Source organism: Harpia harpyja, chromosome 16 (genome assembly GCF_026419915.1).
Source record: "Harpia harpyja isolate bHarHar1 chromosome 16, bHarHar1 primary haplotype, whole genome shotgun sequence".
Taxonomy (NCBI): domain Eukaryota; kingdom Metazoa; phylum Chordata; class Aves; order Accipitriformes; family Accipitridae; genus Harpia; species Harpia harpyja.
Window position 1 is genome coordinate 12940525 of NC_068955.1, and position 17276 is coordinate 12957800.

The following is a 17276-nucleotide window of genomic DNA, read 5'->3' on the forward strand; positions in this document are numbered from 1 at the left end:
GACTGGATGCTCGGGGAAGGAGAACGAGTCGCTGGGTTTAACAGCTGCGGATGGTCTTATTCTCCTGCAGTTTGCATGTTACCTTGCAGACACTTTCTACAGCCCAGTTGTGGGTCACTTGGAAGAAGTATCTCCTCCTTCTGTTTGACTTTTTTAATCTGCTCTCTCACGATCTTTCACTGTGAACAGTTGTTCTTTGTTCCTAACATGGTTTGCATGACACCAGTGGCTCCTACAGGTTGTTTTGTTTCTTGCCTCAGTACATAGATGCCTTTTTTGTGATGCCCATGGCTTGATATTTCATGACGATATACCGTCTGCCTTGACTGTGCTGCTCTGGAGTCTGCGTTTCGGCAAACACTTTGTGGATGCTTTGAAGAGGATTAGAACTGACCTTGTAATTGGAGAGAAAATAGGGTAATTACGGACTTAGCTGAAAAAGCATTCTGTGCTTCATTACGTTGACTTTCTTGCTGGAGGAGTTGTTGAACATACTGAAGAGAAGGAATTTGGAAACATGCCCACATGACCCCACATCTATTACTCAGCAGGCATTTTTGTTGCACATCTTGCATTTATTCTCTGCTGAAACATTAGGCAATTTATCAGTCTTTCTATTCTGGAGCTGGACACCCCTTTGCACTGTCTGTCTTTCCAGCTAAAAATGAAGTGAGAGCGATGCTTGCTAACAGCGTGATCTCAGTGGTTCATCTAGAGGAAGACAGAAGCTGGCTGCTCGCTCCATTTAATCACTCAGTTAAAAGTACTGAAAGCTGCAAACAAACTCGTTTCAGTTTTCCAAATGCTGTGATAAGAAAATAACCAGCACCATTTCCTCAAAATTGCCAGAGTTGATGTCCATACACATAAAAATCCAACACATCCAAAGCCCAACTCACAGGTTCCTATGCAAGAGCACTACTGCTTGAGATGGCTTGATGGAAATAATAACGCATCCAGTGAATTGATCGTCATGCTCCACAATAGATAGTACGCTTTCCAGCAGCTTATTTACTGTGGTGCTTGGGGAGGACAGGTCTGTGTCAGCTGTGGGTTTTTCTGGTCTTCCCTTGGCAAAGATTTTCTTTGCATGTCTATGGATTTCTGCTTTGTGCATATAGATATGGTATTACTTGGTATGTACTTTGGAGGCTGGAGGGGAGCTGTGCCAGTTACCATGAACAGTGAGGGCCCTTGCTCGAGGTGACTGATGAAGGGAGCAGGCTAGAAGTTAAGCCTTTCTCTGTGCTGGTCCATGTTGAGAGGATTGGAGATCCATCAACAGCAATAGCGTAGAAACTGGGTGGTGACTGGTTCTGGTGAAACTTTTCCTGTGTGTCTTGCTTTCTCTTTCCAATGGGATTTCCTTAAAACTCTCCCCCTTCCCTATCTTCTGGTGGCTGGTGCAAGATCAGATTGAGAAGGGCCTTTGCCGCATGGCAAGGGCTCCCAAACACTAAGGTGACTAATTTAATTGATGATGGGTCTGAGCAGAGGAACTAGCTGCCTGCCTGGCTGAGTGCCGATGGCTCAGTGGGACTTCGCCTCTCCCCTCGCTCTTTGGGTGGTCCCATGGTACCTGTCATGGTTTCCTGTGAGGCTTGTATTCGCTGTGCGTGCAGGATTTGTTCTTGACCTGGGACCAGAATGTGACCAATGTTACTTCAGGAATAGCAGCAGCAAAACCAGGCTGCTGTCATCAGCTCTCCGAAAAGCATTTGGTTGCTGTTTTTCCCGTGCCACAACAGAGCACTGCAGACTTCTCCGTCTCTTGCTCCAAATGCAAGTAGCTTTCTTTGGTCTTTTGTGTTCCTGAAGAATCTTGTGGCAACACGCCACCAAAATTCCGCTGTTCAGGTTGAGGCATGCCATGGACATGTCCTTCTCCTGAAGGGAGGAGGAGACCATGGACCAAAGATGACAGATATTATGCATTAAACAAGGTGACTTGCCACAGTGTGGTTGGCATTAGCGGTCCCGGGAGCCAAACTTCTGTGGGGCTTGGTGTGCCCACGTGTCCTTTCCACCGCAACATGGAACTTGACACAGTCTGGCTTTGCAAAGCAGAGTCCACTGCTGTTGGAGAGCTTTCTCCTGACCTTCTGCCTGCCTCCTGAGGCAGAGCCTGCAAAGTGCCAGCCTTTGCCGGCCCAAAGTCAAGGGGCTGGTGTCCCATGAGGTGTGTGGCGGAGGGAATGGAGAAGCCTTGCGGCAGGTTGGGAGCGTTGAGCATCTGCGGTTGTGCCGAGCATGTTACCTACCTGTGTGCCAGGGAGTGTCTGTCAAGGCTTGGGTTTACAAACAGAGGAACTCATTAGTTAGGGCAGCTGCATGATGTGGCAGGGCACCCAGGTTTGGGTAAGCTTTTGGGCAGCTGCTTGAAGGAGGAGGCAGTTGCTGAAACATTCATAAACTCGACTGTAAGCAAACTCTTCCCAGTTGCCTGGCCCACGGTGGAGATGGGCGAGCACAGCCAAGAGCTGCTGTACTAGTCCCTGGCGAGGTGACAGGGAACAGCCTCAGGACCCTGCTGCTCCTTGACACGCTCCTCTGCATTAATTCTCTTCGTTAATTCCCATAATGAATTTCTGCCTTCAAAAGCCGAAATGAGCAGAGGTCTGCCAGAGGAATGCCAGGAGTGGCAGCTTTTTCTGGTTTTACTTTTTTTTCCTCCTGTAAGGTTCGTATGAAGGAGAGTGCTCTTACAGTCTCAAGAAAAATAGCAACAAAACAATGCTAAATACTGACTGTAAAAAACCTACTTGTTTGTTGCATGCATGTTGCAGTGGCAATGGGGGAGTCTCATGCAAGCCCCTTGTTATTTTAGCTTTTTTTCTTTGCTACTTACATAAGTTTCAGACTCTTTTTAATATTATTCCCCTATATTTAGAAGTAAGGGCATAATAGTTCAGCTTCTGAATACCTTCGGTCTTTGCATGTCTCACAAGATGGCTGGGACACATGCTGGTACCTCGTTTTATGGCCCCATGTTCAACACAAGCTAGGCTGAGCTGTTTGTGAGCATTTCCGTAAATTGTTGTTGTCTTGTTTTCCTTTACAAGCTTTCTCCTGTTTTCCTCCTGAAAAATAACACAGTGGATGGTGGCAGGAGCGGAGTCAAGGAATTAAAAATTAACAGCTGAGCTTGTCCTCAGTTCACCCCTCTCACATCTCTTGCCACAGCAGCCTGCATTAGCAAAGATGACACTGTGTTAGCCGGAAGAAATACATTTTCTGCTGCATGAAGAATCGGCTAATTGTTGCGTGCCTCGGTTTCCCCATTTAAGAATATGTTCTTTAAATCTTTAAAACTGCCTGTCTTCTCCCAAGCCTGCATCTTTCTCAAACAGGCATGAATTTTGTTATAAAGTCCTCTGTGGCAGTGCTATCGTGAATCCAACGCTGCTTCCTACAGACAGACACAAAATATCTTTTCTGTGCATCATTTGGGGAACAGCCTCCGTAACACGATAGGACTTGAAGTTTTCCATTTTTAAAATTTTTTTTTTTTTTCACAGGGTATTTTTGCAGACATTATGGTTAAATGCTTCTATTTTTGAAACCTTAAATCTTGAAATGTGGCTTCGTAACAGTACGTAGTGGGATTTGGAAAAAAGTCTGCTAAAATCGTATATAAGGGATAGTGGAACAGTTAGGTCATGTTAAAGTTGATAGACTTTCTGCTGCTGGTGCATGCGATTTTTTTTTTTTTAAGTTTTTTTTAATACAGAGCTATGAATGTTTTTCTTTTTTACAAAAACAAATAATGGGCCTTCCATTTTAGACAAATGTCCCTTTTTTACAATGGTGTTGTTTTCCCCAGTTAATGGCTTTTTTAGTGGGAGCTGCCCTGTTCTTTCCATCTGATCTCTGTGCCCACACCTCTGAATGTTTCCGTTTCAGAAAGGAAGACAGCTCTGGTGCCAGCAGACAAACTTCAAAAGCTGCCATGCAGGAAAGTGTCACAGGTCTGAGGCGTTGGGAATGAGTGGGGGAAAAAAAAAACCCAAGCCCCTTAATTTTTTACTGCCATGCAAAGATTACAGAAAAACTTGCTGCTTGGTTCTTCCAGTCCTTGTCATGCTAAAATACTGGAACTGAATAATCCTGTCACTCCCTAAAAAGAACTGGAGAGATTTAGGAGCGCTCAGTAGTTTTTAAGGAAAATACAATGTTTTACCTATTAAATGCTGCGGTTGCGCTGTCACACTTGGTGACTTACAGTGGGACTTTTGGGTGCTGCTTAGCTGCCGGATATGGGTAAGGGCTCTCCTTCTCCATGTGGCATCATATAACTGGAGGTTTTCACACCGCAGACCCAAGTGGTACCCAGTAGTTGTGCTCGCCCCCATCCCTAGTGCCCAACTCCAGCCATCCTGGTGGAGTTTGAATTAGGCAATGTTTTTCTGTCCAAGCCTCCTACGAGCCCACTGAGAGGAAAGGGGAATGGCTTTTTTTCATGAGCAGCTGAATGCAATGCCCTAGTTACCATGGTTTTTTAAATGGAGTACTTCAGAGGATGTACAAAAGTATCTTTAGCACTTGCAGTGCAAGGAGAATGAAAGGATCTAGATTATGTCAGCACTGCAACAGAGGCTTAAATGAGTGTCATTCTTTTATTGTTAGGAGATGACCCAATTCGGATTGTATTTATGAAGTGGGAGGGGAGAATGGACCTGTTTCAGATGACTTTTGAGCCTTAAATGTACTTACAGGCTTTGTGTGGGGATTGCATTGGCTCCTGCTGGGTAAACAGAGCCCTTTGGAGGGTGTTCCCCATGTACTGGTGCAGTGACGCGTCCTGCCCTTCCTGGCTAGACGTGCGCTGCCAAAATGGGTTGATTCATGCCACGTCTCTCCGCGTGGTGTTGTATTGGATGGGGAAAAAAATGACTTGTCAGACAGAACCTGCCCAGCTGATTTTTATTTATTTTACTGCATTTTCTTGCAAGGCTTTTAAAGCCTCCAGTTACTATATAATTTGCAGACCGGCTCCAGCCAAGCAGATCCGTAGCTGAAGGCTGTGACCCTGCCAAGGACTGGTGAAGGTAATAGGTTGTTAAGCCTGCATACAGTGGGATGCTTCTCTTTCTGCTTTTTTCCCCCCTTCCTGTAAAATGATGGGCAGTCTGTTTTAAGCGCCACCTGTGTCACAGTCTGCCGTCCCCTTCTTTTCTCCTGGCTGGGATGCCAATGAAGAACTTCCTTTTCATCTTAAAGGGGTTTGAAAGTTGGGCGTTAGGGTCTGTTGCTGCTGTCTGCATCTCCTTCTGGAAGGCTCTTACCTGTCTTTTAAACAATTTTGGTCCTGCTGGCAGGAATACACCATCTGCAGATCCTGTGAAGGATGTAATTTCTCAGATTATCTTTTTTTTTTTTTTTTTTCTCCCCTTGCAAGGTTTCCTGTAGTCATTACATCAAGCTCAACCCTGATGATACGAACTACTTTGAGATGTGTCCAGAGCAGAAGCTCCTGTGGGCTTAAACCCATCTACAAATTTGGGAGGGGGAAGGAAGAAGATAAGCAGGAAAAACTCATGGGGAACTGGAGCTCAGAAAAGCTCAGCCTTTCTGGCAAACACTCCTTTCTAGTTCAGATGGGCCTTGCATGAAGACTAGTGGAAATCTGAGTTTCATTGTAAATTCATTAGCAACATTCCCATTCATTTCAGTGGAGCCAGGGTTGTGTCCTCCAGCTAACCAACGCTGTAAGCCCGTGCCTCTTCCTCTGGATACACATGTCTGCCTTGCGTCCCCCCAGCCTGCTTTTCCAGGGAGCCCTTTCCAGGTGAAGGGGGGGAGGAAGGCATCCATCTCTTCCCACAGCTGTCCCAGCAAGCCACAGGCTGGTCTGCTGCCGGGGAGCTGCACCCCAGCTCTGGTGGGGTTCGGAAGGGTGGTCACCGGAGCACTTGCCAGAGGAGGAGAGGGCTGCAAGTGCTTGGAGGGACTGCCTGGATTTGCTCCTTTGGAGACACTGACAGCCACAAAGCCTGGCTACGTCCAAGGGCAGATGCATCCAAGCCCGGGCTGCGCTGGCACCAGTGGACTTCTGCATTAAGGGAGGTTGTTGCTCTGTAGGAATCGGCATCTGATGCTTTTAGGTTTGCAGAGAACCTGCTGGCTGGAAAAGCTTTCTTGTTTGCGGGCGAAAGTATCAAAATGATGTTAAATCCCCTTTTAATTTGCATTAGGGCTGGAGGGTTTTTGGTTGCAGTGGTCTGCTGCTGTTGGCTCGACTCCAAGCTATGTTGTGGGCTGTGTAGTGCTTGCTGACATGGACCTCCCCCAAACTTCCCCTCTGCTGTGTCTCTTGTACCTGAGAAGTCGCTCCAGAGCAGCTTTTCACTGTGTCTTCCCACTCGGTGAAATCTGTCTGTAGGGGCGGTCTGTCATTCGTCTGTCCTGGCTCCTTGCAGAGCTCACTGGGATTTTGGAAGGAGTAAGAAAATACGTTTAATGTCAGTGGCTTTACATCAGGAGGATTGATTACTACTTTTTCCTTCATCCTGATGGCTTTTCTCCTAGACTTTTTAGGCATGTGCGGAGTATAATTTAATTTCCTCTTGAATTTAACAGCTTTAAAAGGACTAAAATCAGCAGCTGGTTGGAGTTGTGATTGGGGATGCAGAAACTTTCATGCCCTTCTCTTCTAGAGCAGATAATGCTTCAGGTGCAAAGGAGAGTGGAGAGCTGTCCTGTAAAGCAATCTGCTGCACTTCTGCAGCCAGAGTCCTGTTTCAAGCCCTCTGGGGTAATGTTCTGGGATACTCTTTTTAATCTCACATGTGACCCTCAGCTTTTAAAGAGTGCAGCTGAGTCTGCTTCGTTACCTTGCCAAGTTTGAGCTGCACGTGCTGTGGTCCACAAGCCTGCAGAATGTCTTTTCTGCCGCTGCTCTTCTCCCTGATGCTTTTAACCTGGTTTCAGTGCAACACCCCTGCATGCTTTTCCCTAAAAACCCCTTGCCCTGTTTCAGCTAAATTTCTATGGGGTAGAAACCCTACAGAATTAATTTTCTACTTGGTGGAGAGATGGAGTCCTAAGTTAATGACTCACCCCGAGGGAAGACAGATGGGACTCTGGCAGCCCGTGAAGGGTAGAAACACTACGTCCGGCGGCTCATCACTGGAGATGATGAAGAGGTTGCCGGTGTATTGCCACAGGGTGGTAAGACTCAGGGGATGCAGGGGATGACTCAAAGTTGGGCTGCAGTAGTTACGGTGTCCACAGCACAGCTCACACCCGCACCCTGCCCTTGCATCTGGTGTGGAGGCTGTGGGGCGGTGGAACCACCCGACGACCCACGGCGTGGGTGGGAGAGCCTGCGGATGAGCTGCGGCACTGCCGTGCGGAGCGGGTGACATCCTGGAGCATCCCTGACGTGGCTGGGCGAGGAAGTCCACGGAGCCTGGCATCGGCTTGCTCATCACCTGCGTGGGGTCCTCGCTGTTGCGTGCTGGAGCCCCGGGGGAGCGTGAGCTCTTTTCTCTGAGGCTCCTGCAAGACAAAAGGCGAAGTGCTGCAAACCACAACAGCTTCCACTCTAAAAATACCATAAAAGGCTGTGTCCTTAGAAGCTGGGCATGGGAGCAGTTCCCACCCACATTACTGCAGCATGAGTCACTAGGCTATTGCAACTGCTCTCCAAGTGGATGCCCAGCTGAAGATGCAGTGAGGAGCAGAGGGACGAAGGGGAACTGCTCTTTAGCGCTGTGGAAGTGATGAAGGGTTACAAAGAAGAGGATGACACGCAGGCACACATGAACTCGACTAACTGCCGGATGGTTTTGCTTTCGTTAGTATTTTTTCTTGAGAACTTCCAGCCAAATGCTGCTTGCTGATGATTTGAGCTTAAGATGTTTGCAGCCAAGAATCTTCTGAATATGCAGAAACACCCCGTTTGCTTTTAGGAAGCACAGTAATTGCCACATGAATAATATGAAGCTGGAAAACCCCTCTGACATGGAAGTATGTTTTACTTACTCTCTTTAAGCAAAGTTTTTCTCTCCCTATCCTCCCTCCTCGTCTTCATCCTTCTCTCCCCTACCCTGGTGAAGAAACAGGCTGCGCTTCCTTGTGACAGATGGTGTAAAAACACATCTCCCTTAAGTTACCTGCTCCTCTTACCTGTGCTTTTTATCCAACATGCAGGTATTAGGGAGTAAATTTGGGTTTGTTTTGGTTTCTTTCCTGAGACGCCACCCACCTGCCCTGGTCCCAGCGATGGTACAGTTATTGTTTTCCCTTTTCCTTCCCTTCTGCTTGACGAAGTCTTAGCTATCGGGGTTTACTGGATTAAGTTTGTCAGTGGGAAATTCTATAAAAAGCTTCCTTTATTTAGACACCAACCCAGTAATGACATCATGTGGGCACGTCTTCCAAGTTCCTCCGGGCTAGGCGGATGGAGGGAGGTGGTGGCCGTGAAGCTGAGCCTTGCCTCTTTCTTAATGCATCTCCGTGGTCCTGCTCAGTGGCTGTCCTTCAAAATAACCCCAGTCCTCCTCCGGGGAGGTCCCCCAGCAGACTGGTGTGTCTCCTTTAGCCAACTTTTTAACAGTATAACATAGCTGTGGTTGTCTTCCTGCTCATCGCTTTCAGGTTAGTCCTCGAAGTGCTTTTTGGTGGGTATTCACCCTGACTTCTCAGGGAAGCAGGAGGCTTGCACACTCAGTATCTTCAATGCTGCTAAATTTTGCATCAGGCCAGTTTCAGATGACTTTGACAGGGGAGCAGGTGAAATGGGCACTTATGAGATGTGCTGCTTGTTTTATGGTGGAGGGAAGGGGGCACCTGGGAGGGACAGCAGGGCAAGAGTTGGCCACCAAATTAATGGACTGACAAAATTATATTTGTGTGTGTGATTTCTTAAAAAAAAAAAAAGTATTGTTTTGAGCATTTCTGAATGGGGGAAAGGTATATATTTGTTAAGGGTTAGAAAGTAAAGAGTGTGACCTGGACAAGGTTTTGGGACCTTCTGGAGAAGTTATTCCTGGATTTCATTTACATCTTTGGAGGAAAAAGCATGCTGTGGTGTGCTAACCTTCCCCTGTATGTGCTTGGTTTGCTGAAATGTTAGCACAGGTGTTCCCTTACCCGCCTGCAGTAATTCCTGGGTATTTTTCTACATGATCAATAAACCAGAGCTTATTTAAGCAATGAAGTGGTACAAAACTGTTTGCTGGGGGGCATTTAATTGACTCCCTTTAGTCTGCTCATCCTACTCTTGTAAGGAAGCCATCAGATTACTGTACATCATGGCTATTTTGCTGTCCACTAAACGTCGATTACACCCTTTAGGGCTGGGAGGATTTTGGGCAGCATACTGAGTAACCAAATCAGTCTGTCCATAATGCAGATTTTTCCAGTCCTGCCTAGGATTTGGGTGAGGCGCGAGGCGGTTTCCAGCCCTGCGCCAATGCTTCCTCTGCGCTGCTGCTCCGCTTGTTGACGTTATCTCCTTCCCACGTTCTCCACCTCGATACTCTGAAGTATTAAAAAATAAAAATAAATCCATATTGCACAAACGCTCTGCAACTCTGTATGGCTGGCCAAAATACTTTGGTCTCTTTAGAAAGTTATTTTGCAAAGTTAGGTGGTGCTAGAAGAAAATACAGATTTGCAGGTGCCAGATTCAGACAGTATCTTACCATCAGATGGCACAGAAAAGTGGGATCTTTGAGGCAACAACCAAGGTCTTTTCCCAAGGTCTCTTGTTGTGTTCCCGGGCAAGAAAATCCAGTGTTCAAAATACTACCTTAATTAAAAAACAAACATACATGTTTTTAACATTGGGAAGTGATATCTGATAATGCTTTCTCTAAAGAAGGGGTGTGGGGATCGGGTATTTTTAGCTGCAGCTATTCTCAAGTTGTTCTTTTATGACCTTCTCTTAATAATACATTTCTCTAATGCTTTCTTTAAAGTTTTTGTAGTTCCAGAAACTTTTTCAGCCAAAGGCATGTTGCTGGGGGGAGGAGAAGAGGGAGGAGCAGCCCACAGGCAGGAGAAATATTGAAATCTGTTTTCTGGTGGATTTTGGTGCCTAAGAGCGTGTGATGTTAGAGTTGGGTGCATCTCATGAGGGACCTTTCCCAGGTCAGAGGGGTGGCTTGCACTTCAGCTTTTCCCCTGGCTGCAGCAGCTGTAAGATTGGCAGTTCTTAAAAGCACTTGAGAATGGGATCAAAAAACTGAATTTGGACAAGTTTAAAAGGTTGGAAGAGGAAAGCTTGGACAGAGGAATGACATGCTGATGGAGATGCTGTAGTACAGGAATCCCATGGGAGGCCAGGCATAAGGAATGGCAACTTAAATTTCAGGTCTTTGTGTAGTGGTTTGGGCTGTGGCTGTCTGGAGACACTTGGGACTTACCTGCGAATATCTCTGAGATGATAAGAAAGCCAACAAATTCCAGTGTACAAGCTGAAGGTCATCTTCATCAGTCCATAGGCTGCTGGACTTGCCTGATGTCTACGGACTGAAAAGCCAGCACAGATCTTTGGGATCAGGCGAGCTGGTCCTGGGCTTTTGCAAACATCAAAGTGGCCATGAAAAAGCTTCTCAAAGAGCAGTGCTATAAAGAGCAGGAGGAGAGAAGGGCTTTCAGGTTGGGTTGCTGATGCTGTCTGTCTCTTGGTAGTTACCAGCAGAGATGGTCAGGCTTTCCAAAGTGGACTGCACAGTTAGGTGTTTCTCCGCGCTTGCCTCTGATGACATTGGGTGAGGAAAGCAATTAAGCTGCATGTAAATAATAAACACATGCCATGTGAACACGGGCAGGAAGAAGGACAGGCAAGAGGTGTCCGTGCTGCATTGGCGGCATGCCGCTGCATCGCAGTGGGCATTGGGGACGTTGATGCTGGTGGTGGGGCTGGGGAGGTGTCTGGCTTGGGCTGAGCCTTGGGAAGGGACAAGGAAGGTGTTTAAGTGGTTGTTTACTTCTTTATATAGATATTTTTTTCTCAATACCCAAATAGGTGATGAGGAGTTTCTGCTAATTGGCAATAAATGAAATGAAGGAAACATTCCCTAAGCTGAGACTGTTTTGCTTGCCAGCAAGCCCTTTCATGCTGTGGTGCCTTTTTAACAACCACAAGCATTGTCAGAAATGACAGTCCAGCCTACTGAAGGTGTTGACACCACACGCGGTCACTGGTCCAGCCTTGGGTCAGAAAAAAAAAAAAAAGGGTCACTGCTCCCCAAAGCACTGAGCCCACATCCTGCAGCTGCCAGCGGCGAGGGGCAGGGCTGCAGGGGTATGGGGAGGCTTGCAAGCCCCGTGCTGCTCCGGGGCTGGGCAGGACTTGCCATGGCAAAGAGGATCTTGCTTGGAAGAGGTTATGGATCATTTAACACCAGAAACTTGCCAAAGTGGTCTTTGGTTTTTTCTGGTGTTCTTGGACCAAGAATTTATTTATTTTGAAGCTCATATTTTCAAAATCTGTTCAGTCTTCGGTAGAGCCTCATGCCAAAGCGATTGCCGGAGTTAAGACCTGAGCTTTCCTCTTCTGGATGAGACCTCCTGCGAGCTTTCACCAGTAGATAATGCAGGGCTGGTGCTGAGCTCCTGCAAGAGTGTGTTGTCTACGACTCCACATTTTCCCTTGCATTGGTTTCGGGGTATGGAGTAGCTGTCTGGGTAATGCTTTCATTGCAGGGAACCACCACATGGGTCTAAAAGCTGTTTGGGCTTGGCAACAGCCATCATGGGCAGATTTCAGTTAGGAGTTTGCAAGGTGTCAGCTTGGGTTGCAGTAGTTGAGTATTTCATATCCTGAATAATACTTGGACTTTTGGTGCCCTTCTTGGTTTTAGGACCTGACACTTGATACTCTGGTTGCTTAAAAAAAAATAAAATAAAAATAAAAAGTGACCAAGCGTGTGCATGCATTCAGTGCTTTTTTGGGACCTGTAAGCTTAGCACTGTGTTTCCATGTGACACCTGCGTTTAATTCTGTGTCGCTCGTTGGCAGGACCACCACAGGCTTAGTGCCTGGCACAAGAGTGATTCCTTTGGTTGCTGAGTAAAAGAGCAGCATCAGCAAGAGTGGAAGTTTCATCCGGGTGGTTTTGGGGTGAAATGTGGTGATAAGGGATCTGGCAGGAAGGAAGTGCAGTGTATGGTGAGTAGAGAGAAACAGCAGATACTCGGAGTATGATACAGCAGATACTCAGAGTGGGCAGAGTATCTTCTGGAGATGATCTGCAGCTAGAAAACAGGGACAGCTACTTGAAGCCAGGTCAATGCTGCAGAGTTGGTCCCGTCTCTGCAGGCCAGGCAGCTGGAGCATTGTCTCCTGACGGAGGAGGTGCTGGAGCATGCAGTCCCCAGCAGGGATGGGAAGGGCAGGACCGGGCTGTGCCTGTGGCTGGGCTGGATTTGCCGGGGGTGCTCAGAAAGGTCTCTGTCCCAAATCACCCCTTGCTGCTTTTTGTTGGGAGCGAGCCTGTTATGCTACTGAAAACCCTTCCGAAACGAGGAGGGGAGAAACAATCTGGGAAAGCAAATATTTTCTGATAATGGTGAGCAACAGTACAAGCTTTTGTTTTCTGTCAATGGAAGGAAGTGGGAGAAACACGTAATAGGTTTAGCGCAGTGCAGGAGTTGCTGCTGCAAAAGAGATTTAGTGCTCGCCCTCCTGTAGTGGGTCCTAGGAGAGGGTCCGGTGGGGAGATATCCATAAGGAGAGGATAGGCTGCTCGGAGCAGGTGGGAAAGGCACCGCTTTTGTTTTGCTGCAGCTGTGCATCTGTCTGAAGCAGGTGCTAAAGGAGGGTCTGCAACCAGTGGACCAGTGAGCCGAGACAGGAATCCAGGTCCAGGCTTACAGGGGAAATGGGAACCGGGAAGACGAACTCCTTGGTTTGTACTCGGCCAGGACAAGACTGAAGCAACTGTGCTTTAAATTAAAGGCTCCTCTCTATTATAAAGACGATGATAAAGAGTGAACCAGCTCTCATCTCTGCTCTCTGGAAAGGATCCTTCCTGCTGAAGGACTTGACATTTTGTAAAAAATAAAATGCAGAAAACTCCTGTGCAATTGCTATTCTATTTTGAAGTCTTATCCAAAGGCCTGCAGGCATGTTCTAACTTGAGCATGCATCTTATTCTTTATGTTGGCCCCACTCTTTACTTTAGGGGGAAAAAAAAAAGGGATTTCTTTGTGCCTTTCATATCAAAACACCCTCCACTGCCCTCAGACACTTATTTATTGACAACTTCCCTTTTCCAAGCCTTCTTGCACAGGGCCGAGCCCAGCTGCACTTTAGTAGGATGCATTCAGCCCTCCTAGGTTTTGATCTTGGAACAGGAAGATTCCCACTTCTCAGGCTGTGGAGGAAATAATCACCCTGCTTGCAAATGTCTTTTGTAGCAGTTAACTGAAATTTTGTGTTTATAAGTGAACTGTTTTAAGTGAAGGTGTTTTAAGTGAACTGTCTAGTTGTTGCTTTGTTGGGTGAATGTTAAAGCATTTTTAAGACAAATGCATCTTTCAAGTTGAAATTATCTTTTTTTTTTTTTTCCTTTAGCTGAGCATGTCTTCAGCTAAGTAAGACTGCATCTTGAAACACAGGTGATACTCGAGTTGTGTTTGTTTCCTGGGGAGAACAGCACCTGCTGCTGCTGCTTTTATGGGCAGCCTTGCATGGGTCTCTGTCATACCAAATGCTTGTCTTGAGAGCCTGTGGCAGTGATGTAATCTACTTGAACTTCTCCCTCTGCTTTTTATCTCATCTGAGATGGGGGTTTGTAATTTTTTTAGTTCTTCCATGCATACTGTCACTTTCCCCATGCAAGCTCCAGCCTTCACTGGAAGAACCCTTCTCAAACATTTTCATTAGTGGACTTGAGCCTGCTGCGGTCCCCTTTGACTTGCTTTTATCCCACTTCCATTGCTGTCCATTATTCACATAAGAAATACTGAGGACATGGAAAACAGTAATTGTAGGTAATAGATGTACGGCAGTTTTGAGCATTGGTTTTTCTGAAGTTCCTTGTGTTGCTTTCTCAAGCATATTTGATTGAAGGTGCTGCCTGAACGCCTCCGAAAAACTAGAAATGGAAAGATGACATCCTGTTCGATGTCTGCCCGTGTCACCTGGCTGACTCGGTTGTACATCCTCAAGGGTACTGGGCTCCATGGTGGCACCTGTGGGTGGAGGTCAACACCAGACCTGCTCAGGGCTCTCCATGTACCACGTGGAGCTGGACTCCAAACAATGGGGTTCATTGTGCCACCCCTCCACCTTTGAGTCCCTCGTGGGGTAAAACGAGGGATGACCCAGATGATGTACTCGAGTGTAGCGTTCTCCCCCCAGAAACCAAGCTGAATCCGTGCCTCTTCCTGATGCTGTGGTCATCACAGGAGGTTTCCAAACCGGAGGTGGGGGAGATGCTGAGTCAGCAAACCTGAATTTCTGGTTGACACACGTTTGAGGTGGCCTAGGGATGCTGGGGGCATATGTCATTATGTGGTGGTACGTGCCACGAAGTGTGGCAGTGCTCTGCTATCTCCCAGATGGAGGGGTGCGTGCCAGGGGCTCACCCTCACTGCTGTGGGTTGGGGGAAAGTGCTGCCATTTTGATAAAGCCTGTGAGACGGCAGCACGGTGACATGAGCAGTCCTTGCTGAGCTCTTTGGAGGCTGGCGTTTAGCTAATTAGGAAATACCCCAAGTGCTGAGGGTGCGCTTGCAAGGAAAAAAGTGTTGTTGGGGGCTTTGGGTGAACGTAGGGCTGGTGGAGGAGGGGAAGACTCATTTTATCCCCCAAGCAGACATGCAACAGTGCCAGCTGTTCACACCCACTGCACTGGGGACCAGCATGGCTTTGCTCCGGGACTGGGGACTCCTGCTGCAGTGACGGGTAGATGGGCTCCGCACTTGCACAGGGTTGTGGTTGGCAGTGTGGGCTCGGACCGCAGTCTTGGGACCACTGGTTTGGCTGCTGTTGATGGCCCGGAGCTGATGCTGATTGCTGTCAGTCACTGCCCAGCATGGCACCTCCCCAGCTGCCCGCTACCAGCACTAGGGCTTTTCCAGTGACCGGGAGAGTCGCATCCTCTTCCACACTTAGCTCTTACCAGCATCCAGCACTAACCTGCCCGGCTGCGTTTCCACTGCTCCCCTGAGCATCTTTTCATTGCACTTATATCTAAAGTACGGAAACTGTTATTGCAGTAATACAGCTTACTCCAAAACATCAGTGCCATTTCATTTTCCCTGCTCGGTAAGTTGCATGTCTCAATGGATCCATTTTTAGTGTCAGGTTTAGTTTTACGTTGACCATGGTAAAGTGGTAACAGCCAAATACATTGTGAATTGTAAGATGTATTTTGGAGCCCTGACCAAATGACACAGATGTTGATTTCAACTATTAAAAAAAAAACAAAAACAAGAACCCTTGAGTTATTTTTACATTGACTCATAAGCTGGCGAGCTGCTTTTAACAGGGTGTCATAGAATCATAGAATGGTTTGGGTGGGAAGGGACCTGAAAGATCATCTAGTTCCAACCCCCCTGCCATGGGCAGGGACACCTTCCACTAGACCAGGTTGCTCGAAGCCCCATCCAGCCTGGCCTTGAACACTTCCAGGGAGGGGGCTGCCGGGCGAGCCATGTCCTACATGACCATTGCTGTTTTGTAAGCTGAAATATTACATATTCCTTAAGTCTTTGCCTCCGGTTGGATTTTATAAACATATTTTCCATGAAGGGAAGAGGGGGGGACTTCTTGTGTGAACAATTTCCTCAAAGGGAACACAACCATTAAATTTTCTTGTTTATATAAAAAGTTGCTTTTGCACAAAAAAAATAGCAAAAATTGCTGCGGCTGTTCAGTTGGGGTAGTTTTAGGAGTTATCAACAAGCAAAAAGGAAGGGAAAGGTTATGTTGTAATTAAAAAAAGATTGCTTTCATACTCCTTAAAAATTTTGTGTATCCTAATGCTGTCCTGCATATGGTTCAGGGCTGTAAAAGAGCTTTGGGAGACATTTTCTCAGTACTTCCCAGTGTCAGATCAAATACTTCTTGTTCCCCTGAAGTTTTCTGTTACCAAACATGCCTGCGTGGGGCTTTGGTAGAAGAAAAGAAGTTAACAACAGCTCGCCCATTAGAGTCCAGAGATGCTGTTTGAAGATAATGCAAGTCCAAGGTACTGCCAGCAAAACGGTCAGGGAGTGTCCTCTGCAGAGGCTGCCAAATACAAATAATTTACTGCATGGGGTTCTGTGTTTGGAGGCGGTTTGAGCTGATTAAACTTATTACAGCAGTTGAAGGAATGAGGATGGTACTCAGAGAACCTCATTTAAAATACATATTTTCCTAGGGGATGGCCATTAGTCTGGGTCAGGGTCAGGCTAATGGCTCAAGCTGCCTCCCCTCCTAAAAATGGGGTGCAGCCAGGGGCTCTGGCAAGTGGTGCAAGACTCCACATGGTCAGCGTAGGTCTCACTTTAACTCAACTTATATGTCTGTAACTTATAAATCATTCGCCTTGATGATTATTTTGGGTGAGTTTTCCACAGACAAGCTGCATCTTGTTGTTAGTGGATTTTTAACTTCCTGCCCATTTATTTCATTGGCTGTCCCAGTGACTTTATATGATAGTATATTTGTTATTTCCTTATTTGTGTTTCTAAAAAGATGCCGCCCCTCTGTGCCAAGGAGAGCAAGGGCTTCTGGCAGCGCGATAGCTTCTTTTTGCATCCATGTTCCTTTGGTTTTGGCTAGTGACCATTGCTAGCTCCGCAGTGCCCAGGGTGACATCTTAGGTATCAGGCAGGACGCGTGTCCTCACCCCGCTACTTCGGGCACGCATTAGGCGTGGGTGGTCTCTAGCTGGCTGTGGCCACTGAGCCGAAAAGCAGGAAAAGTTTTAAACAGCAAAAGGAGATGCAATAAGAGCTTTTAGTTTGCCCAAAATTGCCATGTATAGCTGGAGGCAAGAATGACTGTGGGGATGGTAAAAGGGAGGAGTAGCGTGTCCCATGGTGTTGCTACATGGACTGAAAAGAATAAAATAACAATATTTTGAGAGGAATGCATGTCCAAGTGGATAATGACCATCGTTGTAGCTTCCTTTAGTTTATGGTTAAGGAAATGTAAACTGCTCTTCCAGTCTTAAGCAAACAGAAGAAGCTGGTTCCTAAGCTCCATGTTTATATAGTTCCTTTCCAGGTCAGTGCATCACCTGAAAAAAGGGGATTTGCCCCCCTTCCCCCTCCCTCCGGCTTTTCTGGCCTGTTTATAGACACTGGAATGGAGGAAGGAGGGA

At 46.9% G+C, this 17276-nt stretch overlaps 2 protein-coding genes across 14 annotated transcripts in view; one reads left to right on the forward strand and one right to left on the reverse strand.

The window, feature by feature from the left end:
* The window catches only part of LOC128152838 (USP6 N-terminal-like protein), an 85349-nt gene that overhangs the window by 27857 nt on the left and 40216 nt on the right, over positions 1-17276 (forward strand). The window lies entirely within an intron of this gene.
* On the reverse strand, positions 6191-7601 carry LOC128152405 (uncharacterized). Its single transcript, XM_052810626.1, has 2 exons — positions 7060-7601; positions 6191-6425 (listed from the first exon to the last, which is right to left on the reverse strand). Exons 1-2 carry the CDS (start codon positions 7557-7559, stop codon positions 6191-6193), a joined length of 735 nt encoding a protein of 244 aa, XP_052666586.1. The 5' UTR covers positions 7560-7601.